Genomic DNA, 19,725 nt, shown 5'->3' on the forward strand with positions numbered 1-19,725 from the left:
CTTAAAAAAAAAAAAAAGATACAGACAAGATCTTGTCACTTCCTGCCAGAAGACGCTCAGCGGTGTTCCACAGTTTCAGGGTTAAGCCCGAGTCCCTGGCGCTTCCTGCTGCTAAGCCGGCACCCTCTCCCCTTCACCCCTGGCACTCTGGCCCTCCTGACCTCCCACAGTTCCTTCCAGGGTCCACAAGCCTTGAGCTCAGGGCCTTTGCATGTGCCAATTTGGCCCCCTCAGCTCCTTGCCTGGTGGATTGCCCAGTTGATGCCAATGACCTCAGATCTCAGTTCCAACATCCCCTCCCCTGACAGCCCGCGTTGGTCAGGGCCCCGGTCCTCGACCCACTTCTCAGGGTGTGAGTTAGGTAGGTGGTCTGATCTGAGGCTGCCTCCCCAGCAGGACTTGCTAAGCTCCCGGGGAGCAGGGGCTGTCGTCTCAGAGCCAGGGATGGGGGGCAAGGAGTGGTGCTCCACAAATGCTCGCCACAGAGCTGGGTGATGAATGAGTCAGTAGTTGGGCTCCTTCCTGCTCCTCTACTGTGGGAGGGCTTGCCCAGCAAAGGACTCTCTAAACCCAACCAGGCTGGACCAAAGGCACAACACAGGAGGTGGGAGAAGGTCCTCTGATGATTTTCTCCCTGTTTCTGGGAAGAGCTGCTTCACAGTTAGGGGTCCCTGCAGCCGGAAGAGCCCGAGACCAGCCTGAGCTTCTCCACCCTCCTTTCGCCCCAGGACTTTTCCTCTTTAGACGAGGAGAAAAAGCATAGAGACCATAAGGGAGCACCGGGCTGACAGCCACACACAGGACCCACTTCTCACCTTACTGCCTAGGGGCAGGGACAACAGGGTTTTAGAGCAGCCCCCTACCCCGGCATGCCCTGGCAGGCCCAGGAAGCCCCTTTCCAGGCACACGAGAGGCTTGGAGTGTGAACCTCTCAATTCCAGGTGGAAAGGGGTTGAGGTTAAGGCGGGGCAGTCCCAGCTGCCACCCCTGACCTCAACGGCACCTGCTTCATAGGTACAAGGATGGACTTGGCCTCTGCAACCTCTTTTTCCCCGAAATCCTCCGCAGTGCCCTTTGCCAGTCTTCAGAGTATCAACAGAATGGGCTCACAAGTCCTCCACGCCTGCAAGTCCACTCCTGAGCTCATTCATGAGTTTTCATGACAACCCAGAGGACTCAAGGCTCCCAAAGCTTCAGTCACCTGTCCAAGGTGTCATGGCTACCACTTGGGAGAGCCAGCCCCAGTCTGCGGGACTCCCCAACCCGTTCACTTAAGCCCCTCTGCCCCAGGCTGGCTTGTACCCCACGAAGAACCCAATTAATGGCAGGGAAGCCTTGCTTCTGCTCAGCTCTCGCGGCTGACATCCGAATGGGAGGGGAATGACATTGTCTGGAGGCAGGAAAAATTCCCAGGGCCAGCCCTCTATTAGACAAATGGAAAAGAAACACTATTTGTCAATGGAGGAAGACTGCATCTGATCCCCTTTGATCGATTTTGTCTGGTTTAAGGGAAAACGGCTGCAGAATGAGCCACGTTTAACCCAAGATTGCTAACTGCAGAGCGTGGCCCACAGAATTCGGGCTAAATGAAAACTGGTTCCATCTGGGGCAACCGTCTGGGGCATCTGGGTCACGGGAGCCAGCCCTCTGCTGCTCTGCCCGCCCGGAAGGCAGCGCCAAGGACATTTTCCTACCATGTGGGAGGTAGAAGGTTAGGAGGCTGGGATATGAGAAGATAACCCTGTGTGGCCAGGGAAGGCAGATTCATTTCAGTTTCTGCTCCACATTTCCTGGGCCCCAACTCACTTCCAGAGCCTGGGCTGGCACTGGGCAGACAGACAGGAGAAAGACGTGCTCCCTGCCTGGTCCCTGGTCCCTCCTGTTTCCCAGGGAAGACAAACTCAGAAGAGGTGAGAGCCATGTGACAGGCGTTTGAACACAGTCAGGAAAGCAGGTGAGCTCCATGAGGGACAGGATCTGGGTCACAAGAAAGAAATGCTTTGGGTTATTATCCATCCAGATTTGGGGGTTCAGCATCACTGCAGCAAAACGGACATGTGCTGGGGTTGCAGACCAGTGCCTGTCACTTGGTGGCGAGTAGATAACTACCGGATCCTGACTCTACCACTCACTAGCGGAGTGACCTGGACCTGGTCGCTTTTGTCTCTGACTTTGGTGTTCTTCCCTGTGCAGTGGGGATCATGGTGGTACCTGCCACTCCTAGTTACTGGGAAAGTCAAAGAAGATACAGTTGGAAAGCATTATCACAGTGCCACGATGAACTCTCGACAAACGCCAACAATGATGATTATTAAGAAAGGCCCCTGTCGTTTATATGGGCCAGGCCCTGGGCTGGACATGAGGGATTCATTGTCGATTCCAGACACAATCACTGCTGTGGTCAGGTGGAGTAGCCAGCCAAGCTTGTAAACATTCTTAGAATATAATGAGCAAGAGTCAGGACAATGGGACACTCAGGGGGCTGGAGGAGCCATAGGGAAGTCAGAGAATCACGGAAGCCTTCCGGGAAGAGGTGGCATGTGAGTGTAGGGCTCATGCCCACAGAGGAGACAGCAGGCCATGTGAAGTGGGAAAGAGAAAACTCCAGACAGAGCTCACAGCGTATGGAAGCACAAGAGGTCTCTCAACAGCTCCACAGCACAGAAATGATCATCCCCAGGTTACAGACCCTAAAACTGAGCTCAGAAAGGTAAAATCCCTTTCTGAGGTCACACAGCAAGGAAGTAGCAGGGCTGGGGTTTAAGCGGAGGGCCTCCTCACCCCAAAGCCTGGGGAAACCTGATGGACCGGCCAACAGGAGGGACAGTGAGCACTGAGAAGAATCCCAGTTCCCACGAGGGCCGGGTGCAGACATAAGGGGGTGGCAGGAAGGGCCACGGCCCCCTACCTCCACCCCGGCTAAGGGACTCCCACGGCCCCGCCCGGCAGGAAGGACGGTACCTCCATCAGGTCTATAAGCCACAGCAGTCGCTCCTGGGGAGGAAGGGTGGGCAAAAGGCAAAAAGAAAAATACATCAAATAAATATTAGGGATGGGGCGGGTTCAGCAGCCACCCCTCTGCCCAGCATGCACACATGCACACACACAGAGAAAGGCAAAAATGAACACGGTTCTCTAAGATCCCTTTTCTGTTTCCTCCAGATACTTGGGGCGGGAGTAAAGGAGGGATGAAGAATAAAGGTCCCGTTGCCGCAACCAGCACTCCTTCTTGGTAACTGTCTCCTTGAAGGAAACCAGGGGTCGCCGCGGTTCTACAGAAATGACACCTGTCCTTGAGAAGGGCTGTCAGAAGATGGCTGTGCACTGTGAGGCAACCCTGGGACTTGCCAGCAGGTGAGGCTGGGACTGTCACTCCCATTTGGTAGGTGGAAAAACGGAGGCCCGAGGAAGAGAAGTGACATGTCCAAGGTCACACCTGCTAATGGCAGGCAGAGCCTGAAAGAGGACCTTGTTCAAAAACCTGCATCAGAGGAAACTTGCATTGTGGAGAGCCCCAAGCCTTGTGCCAGCAGCGAAGGTCTGAGTTGGAGGGATGGGGCCCACACTGTGCACGTGAGGGCGCTGGAAGCAGGATAAGAGTGAAGCGGGGGAGCAGAGGCTCAACCCAGTGCTTTCCAGAAGCCTCCAAGTGTCTGCAAGGCCCTGGGTGCAAATCCTCAAGGTGATTTTCTCCAGCCAGGTTGGGGGAAGTCAGGAAGAGTTGAGGCTCCACCTGTCCTCAGGGTCTGGACAGTATTTCTGGGATGCTGTTGCCAACAGGGAGGTCACTCCTCGTTTAATCCTCCCTGGGCATCCTAAGGCTAGGCATAGCAGCATCGCTGCCCTAGGGCAAGTGGGGAAACTGAGGCACTGGGCGGTAAAGCATGGGTCTGAGACCGGTGGGGGCCAACTCTTCTTAGGTTTGGGAGAGACCCCTGGGCTGGGCAAGGTCATGGCAGGCCAGCGCTGAGCTGGACATAATAGTTACCTTGACTGCCATCAGAGCCTTGGGCAAAGACCTTGGGCCATTCTACTCATGGGGAAACTGAGGCTCAGAGAAGCCGGGGGTTAGACCTAAATCTCCTCCCTCTCAAGCGAGAACACACCCCATCCCCCTACTGGATCTCTCATCCCCGATTCTAGAGAGATCATTCCAGAATTACAGCCTGCTGTCCCCCAGGTTTCAGAGCAGTGGCTTATGGATCCTGAAGACCCATGTGGGCATGTCCAAGGCCAGTCTCAGTGGAGCCGGACCCTGAGAGAAACGGCCCCTCGGGCCAGGTCTCGGCAGCCTGAAGTCAGCTCATTGCCTGCGTGCTGCCACAGAGCCAAACACACAGCCCCAGGTGGGGAGCACCCTCTGGCCTGCCCCAGAGGTGACCTGCCTGTCCCCGGAAGCATGATGTGGTCTCCACTGCAGCCAGAGCCCTAGAGGAATGCCTGGCAGCTGCCTGGGCCCCCCAGGAAGGGACAAGGACTCCTGCAGAGGAAGGGGACTCAGAACAGTAGAGGTGGAAGACAGAGACATAGAAGTTCCCCAGAAACTCATCTCCCCAGAGCTAAGAAGAAACGCAAGCTGTCTGCAAAGGCAAGGACGCTGCCCCAGGGCTGTTTTCTGCTGGCCACAAGCTCACTGGTGCCCACTAACCCCCGGCTGGCATCCTCAGACACCACCGTGTCCCCAGAGCTCTGCTGCTCCAGCTAGACAACTAAGTGCATCTGCCCCAAGTCTACTGAGATTCCCCCTGTAAGGTGTCCCAGTTCAGCATCTGGGAGCAGCAGGGCTTGAGAAATACGGCTCTGCCCTGCCCTTTCCCCCGGAGAGTGGTGATGATGAGCGATCTAAAGACGGGAGGAGAGGGCGTGAGACAGGACCACTCTCCTCACCTCCACCCCGGCTCTTCCTGCCACACGGACGGGGATAACTGGTTCCCCAACCAAGCTGCAAGGCATTTCCTTTGCTCCTTCCTAGAGAAGGTCTCCTGGGATTAATTTACCTCTGAGCATCCTGGGGGGCAGAACCCAGGAGGGACCACATGCTTTTCTGGGGAGGCTGGGAGAAAGTCGGGGGGGCTGTAAAGACAAGAGGGGGTGTCTCGGGGAAGATCCCATAATGACAACCCCCATAAGGGCACAGCCACGGCTTCTGGTGGGGTCCTCCCATGGATTATTACTGTTTTTTCTCTTTGTCTCATTACCTGTGTTTTTCACCTTTCTCCCCGAGCCCACCCCCCGCAGACCGGGAGCCCAAGAGGCAGGGCTACATCTGCCTTGTTCACTAGCTGTCTCCTAGCACCTTGCTGGGCACGCATCAGGCATTCGACAACAATAAGGTTTTTCCAACGGAAGAAACTGAAGCTCAGAAAGGCAAGGGACAGAGCTGGTAAGGGGTGGTACTGAGATTCACGCCTAGATCCGTCTCATGGCAAAGGCTGGACCTTGACGCCCCAGCCCCGCTGGCCGCAAAGCCAGGGACGGGGCAGGGGCAGCTCACCCTGGCTGAGCTGACGGTGGTGGAGGTGCCATGGCTGCCTGTGGATGAGCCCGTGTCGCTGTAGGAGACCATGGAGTAGGTGTCCCCGGGCCCAGGGCCTGGGGGCTGCCAGGCCTTCATGGACTCGATCTCCCGCCTCAGCACCAGGTGGTCGAAGCGGTCCAGGTCTTGTGGCGAGATGGTGCCTCTCACCTCAGACAGGAGCGAGAACTGGGGAGGGGGACAAAGAGGGTACTCAGCCGGAGGTCCACCAGTGGAGGGACCCATCCCCTGCTACGCCAAATCACCTGCGTGCCAACTTGACCTCTGGCCTCTCCCTCCTTAACCCCCCGTGGCTCCCCACGTGGCTTCCTAGGGGAAGTCCAAGCACCACCATAGCCCGGAAGCTGGGCCAGCCTCATCTGACACCTGCTTCCTTCTCACCGTCCTCGCTGGCATCTCAGCCAGTACACACGACTGCAGCTCCCCGAACACTCCAGGAAGCCCGTGGCTGTCCTTCCACCTAGAATGGCCTTCCCTCCTTCTCTGCAAATCCCGTTTCCTCTATTAAACCTTCCCACACACCACTGCTCCCAAGAGGTTTAATCCCTTCTTCCTTCGTGCAGCTTCTGGACCCCAGACCTCTTCCAGCCTGGCTCTCAAAGCGGCCAGCACCGGGGACTTGTGGCAGGCTCCCACCCACAGATGTGTGGCGTTCACTGGCCTGGGGCAAGGCCCAGGCATCGCTTTGAAGAGCAATCCAGACAATTCTAGATGTATGCTCAGCATCCACGGCCACGTTGCTAGGGCCCACATCACAGGGGACTTCAATAGACGATTTCCCCAGGAGTCTGGGGGCTGCCTTCCCTGGGACGGGGGCACCTCGGTTACTGGTCTCCGCCCAGGGCCACTTCCGCCTGACTTTGCGGGTGCGCAGGAAAGGAGTGGGGGACACAGGAAGGAGGCAGAGCCCTCGGGAACCGCAGCCTTGCCCTTGGAGGGGCTTGGGTCACCTTGGCGTGGGTGTTGAGCAGCTCAAACAGGGCCATGACCAGGGCCTCCACGGAGACGCTGCCGCCGCGGTACTCATCCAAATAGTAGGCCATGGTGGCTCGTTCCTGCTCGTTCAGCAAGTGCCGGGCCTGCTCCTCCAGCAGCAGGCGTGTCTGGTTCCCCAGGCTGCTCAGGGTCACCTGGGAGCCGGCTGGCCCCTTGTAGAATCCCAGCTGAAAGACAGGAAGACAGGTGGCCGGGAATTCCGAAGGGCTCTGGGGTCACATGGCAGGGCCATGCCAGTGACCACAGTGCGGGGGTGGGAGTCCCCTCTGTGGCCTTGGTCTGCGCCGTGCATCCGCAGGAGGGCCTGGGTCCGTTTTCAGACTGTGCGGCCTCGTGTGATCGCAAAGGGCTTCACGCCCTCCACAGCGCTTTCACGTGTCCTCTCCTCAGCTCCCGTAACTGTTCAGAGTTGAGCGGTCTTATTATGGTTTCCGATTTTTTCTCTAGCTTTCAGAGCCTCCCTTGGTAAATTGGGAGTAATGGCAACTTTACTTCTGAGACAGAGCACAGATCCATACACCCTCCTCCCTCTCCCCTCCACTGCCTCTGGCATCATCTGGGCTGTGGCTAAGATGCCATTGGTGTCCCCTCTGTGTCTCCCATCACTTACGCGGAGTTGCTGAGATGATCTGGTAAAAACAGACATCTCCCCCATAGTCTCCCACTGTTTTAGGTCAGAAGTCAAATCTCTTAGGCAGCCCACAAAGCCCCGTGTGACCCAGTGATCCCACCTATTGTCACTCTGTTCCCAGTTCCTGGTCACTCACTGCCCCCCCACCCCCCATGCTCTCCTTGCCGCTGCAGGGCTCTTGCACAGGCTATGCCCTCCGACTAGACCATCCCTTCCCACCCTGCACCGGACTCCAATGTGGTTAATTCTTTTTAACACTCAGTGCCCAGCCCAAGCATCATGTCACCAAGTCAGAGAGCCTCCACCCTCCCCTCTGCCTCTCACCCCGCCTAAATCGGATGTCCCATCCGTTGCTCTCTCTGAGACCATCCAGCCTGGCCTGGTGGCACCAAACATCTTCTGTGATTAGATAGGTGGACAGGTTTGTTTTTCTGTGGGTCTCCTTCACTAGGCATAATCTCCACGGGGGCAGGGATCTGATCGGTTCTGTTCAGTGCCATCATCCCCAGGGCCAGGGGTGGTGCCCATAGATGTGTGCGGAATGAAGGACGGATGGACAGTCAGTGGACTGCCCAAACAAAATGAGATCATGCACACGAGCGGTTCTGCAACCCCCTCACTGCCCCCACGGGGATGTATGAAGCCAAAGATAGCCATGGATGGGGACCGCCCTACCTTGTTTGTCCCTTCCGTGGGAAGATCCCCAGGAAATCTATGGAGAAAGATGAATGTGTTCAGCGGTGTGACTGAGCAATTCGGACAGACGCGAGCAAGGGAGAGGCTGATCTGGAACAGGAGAGAGCCCTGGCCTCACCCCACTGGGGCAGCTCAAGGGGACGTGACCACCTGGACAGCTGAGCGGCTTCTGGCCTCCCAGTGGAGCCTGTGGACAGCACTTCTCCACTCACGCACTTGCTTCCAACCCTACAGGCCCAGGCAGGTAACACCAGGACAGGAGACAATAACCCACGGCCTCGGGGTCTGGCCAACCCTAGGGAGGGGGAAGACCGGGGCAAACTGGAGACGCAGGGCGGCAACTGGCAGGTGCAGCTCAGCTCCAGCCCAATTTCTTGAAAAAACATGAGTTTAAGCCACCAGAATTCCTTATTTTAAAGCAGCAGCCAGAAATCCAGGTTTGTTTTTTGTTTTTCTTTTCTTTCCATGGGAAACTTGATGCCTTTTTAAATGCTGGAAGTTAACTAAAACATTTATGATACCGCGCTGGCGAGAGGGGAGAGCGGGAGGCAAGGAAGGGAGAGGGATGCTCTGGGTGGATCTGGCCCGGGAGGCCACCAACCAGGCTGAGACGCCTGCTGGAAATCCAAAGGGGACGCGTGACACTCTCAGCACCACGGCAGCCAGCCGTCAGCAGCTGTAGCCACTTCATGACTCCCAAGACCCTTTTCCTCAGGGAACTCACAGGGTCCTCATCCCCAGAGTTGGATGGGGGCCTGGGTGAGGAGCCCCACTTTCAGACAAAGGACCTAAAGGCCCAAGATTGAGTTAACTGATTTGCGTGAGATAAAGAACTAGAGAAGGTGATGGTGCAGCTCAGATTCCCATGGGGAACAGGCCTGGAGAGGAGAAGGGATGTGTCCGAGGTCACGCCCACAATTTCAAGGGACCTTGGGATGGGGACCGCAGGCTCTCAGAATCGTTACAGATCCGGGAGTGGTGAGGGGACGGGAGGGGGCATCACTGGCTTTCAGAGACGGCCCTGCGGTCCTGGGGCCCGGAGTGAGGGGTGCGGCCAGACCCTGCCAAGTTCGTGCTGGTGTCCCCAATACGGGAACTGGCAATCCACTTGGTCTCGTCCACCGTGGTGCGGGCGTGGGGCAGCCTCCCGACGTCCTTCACCGTCAGGATGAGGTGCTGCGAAGACTTGAGCAGCCTGACCGCCTCGTCGTGCAGGATGTTGAGAAAGCTCCGTCCGTTCACCTCCAGAATCTGGTCCCCAACCTGCAGAGACCACCAAACGACACAGTCACCTGGGTGGCATGCAGGACACTGACTCATGCCCAGGGCTTTAGAGCCCTGATCCCAGCCTGCTGAGAAGGTCACTGAGGCTCAGAGAGGTTATGCGGATGCCTGCGGGTTACAGAGCAAGTCAATGGCAGAGCTAACCTTCCAGTCCTGAGCCTGAGCCCATGCTCCTGTTACTAAAAAGGGCCACCTCCCCTCAGCCTAGCAGTGGTTTAGAGAGGTGGGTCTACAACAAGATTCCCCAAGGGTCCCCTTATCTAGACAGCAACAGCCATCTGGGAGCAACTTGTTGGGGGTGGCTGAGGGCAAGGGGAGAGATGGGAAGGTGTGCTTCCATGATGGCCCTTTTATGCTTCTACAGGGTTGAGATTTTTACCGCAAGCATGCACACATTTCCTTAAAATACAAACAATATTTTCATTGGCTCAAGGAAAGAAGCAGTAAGTGAGAAAACTGGTCTCCCAATAAAGCAATAACATATCACCTGGATTTTTGCAATTTTCAGGCAGTTTTATTGTAAATGTTTTAATTGTTTTATTATAATGTAAAAACACTTTTTCTTTTTTAAATTTTATTTTATTTTTTTTTAAAGATTTTATTTATTTTTTTGACAGACAGAGATCACAAGCAGGCAGAGAGGCAGGCAGAGAGAGAGGAAGGGAAGCAGGCTCCCTGCCGAGCAGTGAGCCCGATGCGGGACTCGATCCCAGGACCCTGAGATCATGACCTGAGCCGAAGGCAGAGGCTTTAACCCACTGAGCCACCCAGGCGCCCCTAAATTTTATTTTTTTAAAACATATATTTTTATCCCCAGGGGTACAGGTCTGTGAATCGCCAGGTTTACACACTTCACAGCACTCACCATAGCACATACCCTCCCCAATGTCCATAATCCCACCCCCCCAACCCCCCTCCCCCCATTAACCCTCAGTTTGTTTTGTGAGATTAAGAGTCACTTATGGTTTGTCTCCCTCCCAATCCCATCTTGTTTCATTTACTCTTCTCCTACCCCCTTAACCCCCCATGTTGCATCTCCTCTCCCTCATATCAGGGAGATCATATGATAGTTGTCTTTCTCCGATTGACTGATTTCGCTAAGCATGAAAACACTTTTTTCTTAAAGTGAAAGGATGAAAAAAATAAAAGGAAAAAAGTAGCCTTCCCATAAAAATAAAACTGTGACAGAATTACACGAGGCTGGAAGGGAGGATGCCTCAGATGAGATGGGGCATCCGACAGACGGCCAGCATGGTTCCGCTCGGAGGAGGGTCTGCTTCTCTTCCTTGCTCTTCCAGGAGGGGGCACTGAGCTCGCGGCAGGGAAGGGGCTGCCCAGGGCTTCTCCCCACTGTGGCCTTGAAGGGTAGCCTCATAATGCCAGTCGTCCCTGCCTGCTTTTCCTTCTCCCCAGCTTCCCAGCCTGCCAATGGCTCAGGAGCAACCCCCAGAGGGTTTTCCCAGCATTTTTTTCCTTTACCTTTGGAAAAGGTGAGCCACAGGGGTATTTGGAAGAAAGAGCATATGAATGAAGATGTGTGGATGAGATGGAGAATCAGAACCCTGGTCCCCAGTTGCTCTTCTTTCCTTTAGGGCCTCGCCGGCAGGTGGGGGAATTTCCAGTAAAGAAAGCAAACTCAGACTTCGTGTCTCCCCTCACCCACGCAACATTTACCGCACACCTAGCAGGTGCCCGCTCCGGGCTGGGATGCCATGCTGGGCACGACAGCCCTGATTCTGCTCTCATGCTGCCCGCGCTTGAGAGGGGGCTTAGATTTACGCTGTGATTGGGTTTTCCCACACTGTGTCCCAGGGCCCGGCACACAGTGGGAACTCCACAAAAATCCATTGCATGAATGAGAAGTCAGACCCCTGTTCCTTGCACCAGGAGCATCTCTGCCGCAGCCCAATGGGGACCAAAACATGACACCAGCCTGGGGCCCCAAGTTTCAAGCCACTATTACTGGACACTGAATGTGTGCCGAGTACCTGGTTTGTCCCTTTACATGTATTTTTTCCTTATTTGATAGCCTCAACATCCTGCAAAGGAGGTATCTTTGCTCTCCAGTCTGCCAGAGAGAAAACAGAGGCTCAGAGAGGTTAAGTGAATAGTGTGCGGTCACAGAGCCAGTGAAGAGGACAGCTAGGAGACAGACCCAGGTCAGCACGGCCCCACAGCCCTCCTGCTTTCTGCTACTGAGCTGTTGTTAGGAGCTCTGCCTGGGGACACATGGCATCACTTCAGACCCAGCATGTCCAAAAGCCACTATCCTGCCATTGCTCCTAGTCCTGTCCACGGCACCCAGATCTGAAAACTTGTCCCATCATCAACTCTGCCTTTATTCCCCCTGGTAACCCTCTAGGAGGTCTCACCCAGTCTTCACCCTCCACACCCCCGTGGCCCCCCAACCTGGGTCTCCTCCTCCTCCTCACACCGAGATTCCTGAGCCGGGATCTCTTCTGTGCTGAGGGTGGAGGGCACCTCCTGCCAGGCCTCCTGCACCCCCATCAGGACACGGCCTCCTGTGTGCCAGCGGCTTCTGCGCTCTGCCTGGCCCGAGGCCACTCTGTGACCCCACAGCCCCCACAGCTCCGGGCTGTAGCCAGCCCGCAACCCACCCCACCCTTGCCCCGCCCCACCCTGTCTGCTCAGGGGCTCTGCTTCCTCCGCATCTCTCCCAAGAGCTTTGGCTTTTGCTAAGCGAAGGGAATCAATTTTAACCTTCCCCACACACTTTATTTCCATCCCAGCAGTTTAATGAAAGGAACCAGCATCTGAGAGACCCGATATGTCAGGGCATCCTCTGGGGCACGAGCCTCTCCCTCCAGGCCCTGGGGGGTGGGAGGTGAGGAAGCTGGGGGAGGGACAGCTCAATTCCACCAGCATCTACCTGGCCCTCCGAAGAGGCTGGGCGGGGAACGTTCAAACACCGCCCCACACCGCCCCACACGGAGGTACACTAAACGGAGTATCCGTTGTTTACCTGGAACTTAAAAGGACACCTGTATTTGGATTTGCTAAATCTGATAACCTGGGGTGGGGCGGTGTCAGTAACCGTGAGGGGCAATGTTTTTTTTTTTTTGGTGGGGGGCACAGTGGTTTCCAAACTCCCATTACGGTCCCGGGCTGGGAGCCTGCTGCGGGCATGTCCACAAGCTCGTGAATTAGGCGCGCCTCCTGCTTGGGCCCTGTGCTCAGCGCTAACAGCCCCAAAGCCACAAGGCTGCTGGGCTCCTCAGTTTCCCTTCACGCCTGCTGAATAAGTACATCTCTGCTGGATTTGTGGGAGGCAACGTGGGGTTCGTGTGCAGCCCACCTGGGGAGCGGGCCTGAAACAGAAGTCATGCTTGGGAAACTCGCTCTGAACGGGGGTACGTGAGCCCATCTTCTCAATCTCCTTCCAATCTTCTCCTTTCTCCTTCTCCCAGCATCTGTTTTAAAACCCAGGTTCTAGACAGGGTTGGCTTTGGGCCCCCACGCAGCCGCGCACAGCCTTGGAGTTGGTCTGAGACGCTCCCGGCTCTCCGAGTCCGGTTCTCCCCTCTGCTCATCGGAATGGGGGTCTGCACGCTCACCGCCATTCAGAGTCCACAAGCCCCAACAAACAAACCCGGTGTCTCCCCACTGATCAGAGCCCCGTGTGGCCTGCGGGGTGAGGATTCCCGTCCCTACGGTGCATCAGAAAGAAGCCTTTGGTTCTGCAACCAGGCAGGCAACCGGGAAGTAGGGGCAGTGTGGCCCTGCTCTGCTCTTGAGCACACTCCGAGTCTTGGTGTTCTGTCTGTAAAACGGGCTCCATGCTACTACCAGCAAGGCCTGGGAGGCCACAAGAATCCCATGGGACCACCAGCACAAGAGAGGCTTCTGACAGCTTTTCACTCGCTTCCCTTCCCAATGGAGGGGACAGGTTCCGAGATGTCAAGTGATTTGCTTGAGGTCACACAGGATGGGAAAAACAGAGCCAGAGCTTGAGCCCAGCTGTTTGCACATTCTTCATGCAGCTCTCACCTTTATCCCACCATGTCCTGGCTCGAGGGAGACATTCAGTAAATGGTGAAGGGAAGGGAGACACCCACCCTCCCCCACCCCCCGACCTGCCCCTTTCCCTGGGTCTGGGCAATGTGAAGTTGGAGGTGGCAATGTTTACAGGCCTCGACTGAGCTCTTCCCCTCAAGACGAAGAATTCAACGTGTTTGTTCCTTTCCCTGCCGCTAGCCTGGAGTTAGACAACGTGCATAGACAAGGCAACGAGTAGGAAGGCAAAGATACTATGACCGCCAGGGCCCCCCAAAGTCTCCTATAGATGGGGAGACTGAGGCCCAGACCGCACAGGGATGTGTCTAGGGCAACAGAGCGAGACCACGGCAAAGCCCAGCCTCTGAGGCTCGCAGAGCAAGAAGGCACCCACGCCACCCTGAGCTCAGCAGGGCACGATCCCCTGGAGAAAGGAGAGACAGATGCAGTGTGAGCGAGTCTCCAGTATGGCTCTGCTTGCAAACAGGATGCCGATGGGGAGGACACGGAAGGATAAATGAATAAAGGTGGCTTTACTTTATTTGTCACCATGGGTGTCCTATTTATCACCGTGATGGAGGAGCTGGGGGCGGACCACAGGAACGCTCTTTATTTTAACGGAGAGGAAAGACCCCTCTGTCATCCGCAGCCCATCAAGTGACAGGCTCAGATCTGGGACACTCAGAGGGTCTGACCCCAGCTGTGTGACCCTGGTTAACTGCCCCACCCTCTCTGTGCCTCTGTTACCTTCCCTGGGAAGTGGGGATAGCATCAGTGCCTACCCTTGTGGGTTTCAGGACTGAATGACTTACTATTAACTCGCTATTGTAGCCCCAGCACCTAAAACAGCATCTGGCACATAGTAGATGCCCAGTGAACATTTACTGAATGGACAGGTATAAAGCAGGTGAAACAGTATCTATAGCATCCAGTAAGTGCTCAATAAATGTTAGCTGCATTTTTGAGAAGCCATGCTAACATGGCTGAAGTGATCCCCTCCTCTGAGACCCTCAAAACCATACCCTATCTTTTCACCTGCCTCCTACTCAGGCCCTGCCTTCAGCTTCAAATGGGTCACATTTTTACCACCTCCACGAGGTAGCTACTATTACCCCATTTTACAGATGAGAAGACGGAGGCCAGGAAGCGAAGTGAGCAGAGCTGGGATTTAGCCTTCATTCTCCCAGCCGGCAGAGCCCCTGCTCAAGCCAGGCACAGCTCCTTTAAGAAAAAACCAGCCTACCCTTCTGGCTCCCATCTCTCAGCCCCATGCTTTGTGCCATACACACAGTAGGTGCTCTATTCCTGCCTGGTGGAGGGAACCAAAAACAAATGAGCCAAAAGAACTCACGGTAGGATGGGAGTAGCTGAGTTCCCTTCTAAGAGGCAGTCAGTAGAGAGCCCTGCCAACAATTCAATCTGTACTGAGCTGGGAGACAGGAGTCCAACCCCTTGGGACATGCATCCCAGTGCCAGTCACGGGGGCAAGATACAACCCCCCCAGTCCATGAAAGCACTTTCGGGACCTTCTTCACTGCCTTCCCCAGCCTTTATTGAAATGGCTTTTGTAGCTTCAAACGAGGACCCCCCCCCATGGTAGCATTACCACAATGAAAATTCAAATTCTACTAAAGGATTTTATTGCAATTATGAATCTTTAATAGTCTTCCATGTCAGGTATGAAACTTGAATAGGCTTTGGTGCGGTTTTTTTGGTACAAGTGAGCAATGCAGTTTTAATGAGACAACATTAGTTTTTTCCAACAGTTAGAAGTCAGTAAACCTTGTCCACATTAAAAACAAAACAAAACAAAAAAAAAAGAAAAAAAAAAGGATCAACATAAATGGTAAGAAGGCTCTTGAAGCAAACTGGGGCCACGGGCTGGGCCGGGGGGGTGAGCTCTTCACACCAGCCTCTGGTTTAGCGCTCTCATAAGGCAGGACCCCCACCAGAAATACCACGGACGAACTGGCAAAGGCGATGTATGCTGACTTTAGGTCCCCCACCTCCTTCTGGTACCTTCTTCTGACACTAGTTCAGCTGCTGTTAGCACCTGCTTACTCTCTTTGGGACGTGGGCCAGACCTCAAGGAGGGGCTGCTCTAAGCCCACATCACCAGTGGGAAAACAGAGGCCAGAAAGGAGAAAGGACTCGCCCAAGGTCCTACTCTGCTTCGAAGTCAGAGCTAGGGTGGAGAAACCACTCTGGAGTTCTTTCATCCAAGTAAACCTATCAGATCAATCGCAAAGGTCAGACCCAGGGGGTGTACCAGGTTTCCACCCCACACTGAGTGCCTCTCAGGGCCAGTTACCTCCCACAACTGAGCTCTAGGCTTACGCAGCACCGCACGAGGCATGGAATGGAATATCCTATTTTTTAGATGAGGGTAGCAAGACTGGAGAGGTGAAGTCACTTGCCCAAGGACGCCCAGCAAGCAAGCTGCACAGCAGGATTTGAACCCAGCCCAGCTGCTATTCTGAGCCCCAGACTTATATGTGTCCGCTCCACATTTCCACTCAGATTACTTAAAGGCACTTGCAACCAGTGCTGCCCAAAAGAACTTCCTGCGATAATGCAGATAGTCTCTATCTGGACTGTCTGACGTAGTAGCCATCATTTAAATTAAATTACCTGAATTTAGAATTTACAAAAAATAAAAATGCATTTCCCTACTCGCACTAACTTCGTTTCCATTGGCACGTGAGTGTGGTGGCTGCCATATTGAATGGGACAGCTCTCCATGCTCGTGCTGACCTTCTCCAGGGCTCTCACCCCAGCGCTCAGTCCCCAAACCTCCAAACCTAATAGGCCCATCATCCTCCCCTCCAGAACAGTCTCTAATCCATTCACTCCTCTCTGTCTCCATGCCTGCACCCAGGTCCTGGCCACCAAGGACCCTCGCCTGGACGACTGTCATGGCTGCCAACCCACCTTCCTGCTCCCACAATCAGCGTCCTCTTCAACACTCTCCTCTGATGGGTCATTTTATGTGTTAGCTTGCCTGGGCTCACAGATGCCCACATAGCTGGGAAACCATTCTTTCCGGGCGTGTCTGTGAGGGTGTTCAGGAAGACATTAGTGTATCTGGATTGGTCGACCGAGTAATGAAGGTTGCCCTCAGCCATGTGGGCAACAGTGGCCACTGCACTGAGGGCCTGAAGAGACCAAGAAGGCAGAGAAAGGCAGAATCCACTCTCTGCGGAAGCGGAGATGGCTACCTTCTCCTGCCTCTGGAAGGCAGAGCTGCTGGTTCTCAGGCCTTAGGACTCAGACTAAGATTTACATCACCAGCCCCTGATTTTTCAGTCTTCAGACTTGGACTCACACAATCTGCTCCCCGGGGTCAGGCCTTTGGACTTGGGCTGAAAGACACCACCAGCTTTCCTGGGTCTCCAGCTTGCAGGACGCAGGTGGTAGGACTTCTCTGTCCCCAGAATCACATGGGTCAACTCCTATAATAAATTTCATCTCTATCTACCTACCTACCTACCTATCTCCCTGCCTACCCCTCTCTCTCTCCTATTGGTTCTGTTTCTCTGGAGAAACCCTAACTAATATACCTCTCTATGTAGCAAAGGGAACAATTTAAATTTTATTTTTTCAAGATTTTATTTATTTGAGAGAGAAAGCAAGATGAGCAGAGAGGAGGGGCAGAGGGAGAGGAAGAAGCAGACTCCCCGCTGAGCGGAGATGGATGTAGGACTCTATCCCGGGACCATGGGATCGTGACCTGAGCTGAAGGCAGACGATTCACTGAATAAACCACCTAGGAGCCCACAAAGGGATCAGCTGAAACTGCAAATCTGATCTTCTCATACCTTCCTTAAAACTCCTGAGTTTTAAGATCTTTTACCTAGCCTGAGAGGGGTCTTAGCTCATTAATCCATCTCACACTTCTCTCCCCCAGCATTTTCTGACCCATCCACACTTGTTATCTCTCAGTTCTATGAACAGATGGAGCCTCTGGCCACCTCAGGGCCTTTGCATATGCTGTTTTTCTGCCCAAAAGATTTTTTTCCCCTCCATTCCCTACCTGAAAAACTCTTATTTGACCTTCAGATCTCTGCTCAATTGACACTTCTTCCAGGAAGCCTTCTTTGACCTAACCCTCCCAAGGCAGGTCTATCTGGTCCCCACCCAGAGCACCAGGCGGCAGGCCCCACAGCTCTTACCAGGGCTTGAGATCATGCCGAGCTGTAAGCACGGAGACGGAGATCCAGGCCAGTGAGCTGCATCCGCCTTGCGTGGCATGTGAGAGGCACCTGACAAACGCCTGACAGCCTCAGTGAACAAATGAGTGAACAGTTCAGTGAACGATGAGCAAACATACACACAAGCAGGCTAGTCTCTTGCCATTTCCGGTTTCTTCTGACAGGCAGGAGACATTTCCCATTTCTGTAAAGGTTGAGTTTGACAAGACCAGGTATGTAGGGAGCTGGGCGCTTGCAGCCAGCCCTGTACACCGTGGCAGCAAAGAAGGTCCATTTTTTTTTTCTTCCAATCAAATGGAAGGCAAAGAGGTAAAAACAAAAATCGCAACTTGGTTTTGTCTGGAATTACACTGTGGGAAATGGTGCACACTTACTCAGTCCCTCATTCTAGAAGACAGAACATGGGGTAAGGACTTGAGATGTCACAGGCCTGAGGCCTCTCAGGACCCAGCCCTATCACCTGCTTCGGGCCGCTCCACAGAGCTGCAGGAATCAGAGTTGCCAAGTTCAAGCCCACAGCCTTCACGCACAACATGTGCTGGCAGGGGAAGCCCTGTTTATAGCAACAGAAGAGAGGAGATACTTCAAAATAAACGGAACAAGAAGCATGTAACACGTAGGTGATGAGAACTTGAAACACTCAAAATGAACTTGACAGAGAGAAAAAAATTCCCCCGTTCCTGGAAAGGATTCAGCATCCCTAGGATGTCAGTTCTCATTCAGCGGAAAGTGGAACATTATCCCAATGAGGACACAAACAAGCGTTTGTTGGGGAAGCTGATATAAAAGTCCATGTGAAAAAAATAAGCCTGTAGGAAACTTCAGTGCGTTTAACTCAGTGTGAAAAGGCTACACACTGAACGTTCCAACTCTAGAACATTCCGGAAAAGGCAAACTATGGAGACAGAAAGGGGTCCAGAGAAGGAGAGAGGGATGATAAGGGAAACACTGAGGATTTGCCAGGCAGAGGGCACCCTAAAGTAAACTAAGAATTTAAAAAAATTTTTTTAAAAATATTTTATTTATTTATATGTCAGAGAGAGACACAGAGAGAGAAAGAGAGAACAAGCAGGGGCAATGGAAGGCAGAGGGGAAGCAGACTCCCCACTGAGCAGGGAGCCCGATGTGGGACTCAATCCCAGGACACCAGGATCATGACCTTAGCCCAAGGCAGAGGCCTAACCAACTGAGCCACCCAGGCACCTCAAAAAGTAGGAATTTAAATAGCAATGACAACAGTACTACTGTATCAATATTGGCTGGGCACTGTAATAAGTGTGCCTCACCTAAAATATTAATAATAGGGGGAGTGGTTCTGGGAAGGCCTTGGGAGGGGAGGTACATACAGGAATGCCATACTTTCTGCTCAGTCTTTCTGTTAATCTGAAATTGCTCTAAAGAGGAGTCTATTAATTTTTACAGTAAAAAAAAATGCAAAAATGGCTGTGAAAATCTGATACAGGATGGCTATAAGACCACATGCCAAATAAAGTCTGCTTTAAGCCTCTATAATTCGGAGGGTGGGGCACGGACTCCTGAGTAGAGAGACAGACAAGAGAACAGACCAGGAATAGTCCCATGGACACAGGGGAGGGAGTATATGATAAAAGTGACATCGCAAATCTCCGTGGCAAAGCTGGGTTTTTTGATACTTAGTACAAGGAAATTATGTCACCATTGGAAAAGAGATAAAACTGGATCTATATCTCATACCCTAAAGAAGAATAAATGACAAACAGATCAGAGCTTTAAAGGGAAAAATGCACCAGGGGTATTAGAAGGAAAAAAGTGGGTACAATGTTCTGTATCTTAAGATTAAGGAAAGGTTTTCTAAAGAGAGCTCAGAATTCACGAAAGAAAGAATTGATAATTAAACCAAATGATGATTTAAAAAAAAAAACTTTCCACACTGAAAAGACAACTTCAAAAGCAAAGTCAAAAAGAAAATGACAACCAGGGAGAAAAAGAAACATCTGTAATATAGATCACAGATAAGGGGCTAATTAGCCCTTATATATAAAGAATTCTTAAATTTTAGGGGGGAAAATCCAAAATTCTCATTGTAGAAGAACAATGAAAGACATGAACAAGTTACAGATATTAAAACTGGTCCTTCGTCCTATGTAAAAAAGGTGTTTAACGTCACTTACAAAGAAAACTGCAAGACAAAGCTACATCAAGATACCGTCTCTTGGGGGAGCCTGGTGGTTCAGTCAGTGAAGCATCTGCCTTTGGCTCAGGTCCTGATCTACCAGGATCCTGGGATGGAGCCCCGCATCGGGCTCCCTGCTCTGAGAGGAACCTGCTTCTCCCTTTCCCTCTGCCTGATGCTCCCCCTGACCTCTCTCTCACTCAAA

General features: G+C 53.3%; 1 protein-coding gene across 3 annotated transcripts in view; it reads right to left on the reverse strand.

The window, feature by feature from the left end:
* LOC111146044 (whirlin) overlaps nucleotides 1–19,725 on the reverse strand; it is an 89,616-nt gene that overhangs the window by 12,514 nt on the left and 57,377 nt on the right. Inside the window, exons 4-8 of one of the 3 annotated variants that reach the window (XM_022501419.1) lie at nucleotides 8,920–9,122; nucleotides 7,839–7,875; nucleotides 6,487–6,699; nucleotides 5,495–5,704; nucleotides 1,807–1,977 (exon numbers count right to left, since the gene is read on the reverse strand). In XM_022501419.1, coding sequence (XP_022357127.1) covers nucleotides 1,807–1,977; nucleotides 5,495–5,704; nucleotides 6,487–6,699; nucleotides 7,839–7,875; nucleotides 8,920–9,122 — 834 coding nt within the window. Of the gene's footprint in view, nucleotides 1–1,806; nucleotides 1,978–2,961; nucleotides 2,995–5,494; nucleotides 5,705–6,486; nucleotides 6,700–7,838; nucleotides 7,876–8,919; nucleotides 9,123–19,725 lie in introns of all 3 variants that reach the window. The other 2 variants (XM_022501420.1, XM_022501421.1) reach the window with 2 other exon arrangements.

Source organism: Enhydra lutris, unplaced genomic scaffold (genome assembly GCF_002288905.1).
Source record: "Enhydra lutris kenyoni isolate GAN:26980312 unplaced genomic scaffold, ASM228890v2 scaffoldscaffold13, whole genome shotgun sequence".
Classification (NCBI taxonomy): domain Eukaryota; kingdom Metazoa; phylum Chordata; class Mammalia; order Carnivora; family Mustelidae; genus Enhydra; species Enhydra lutris.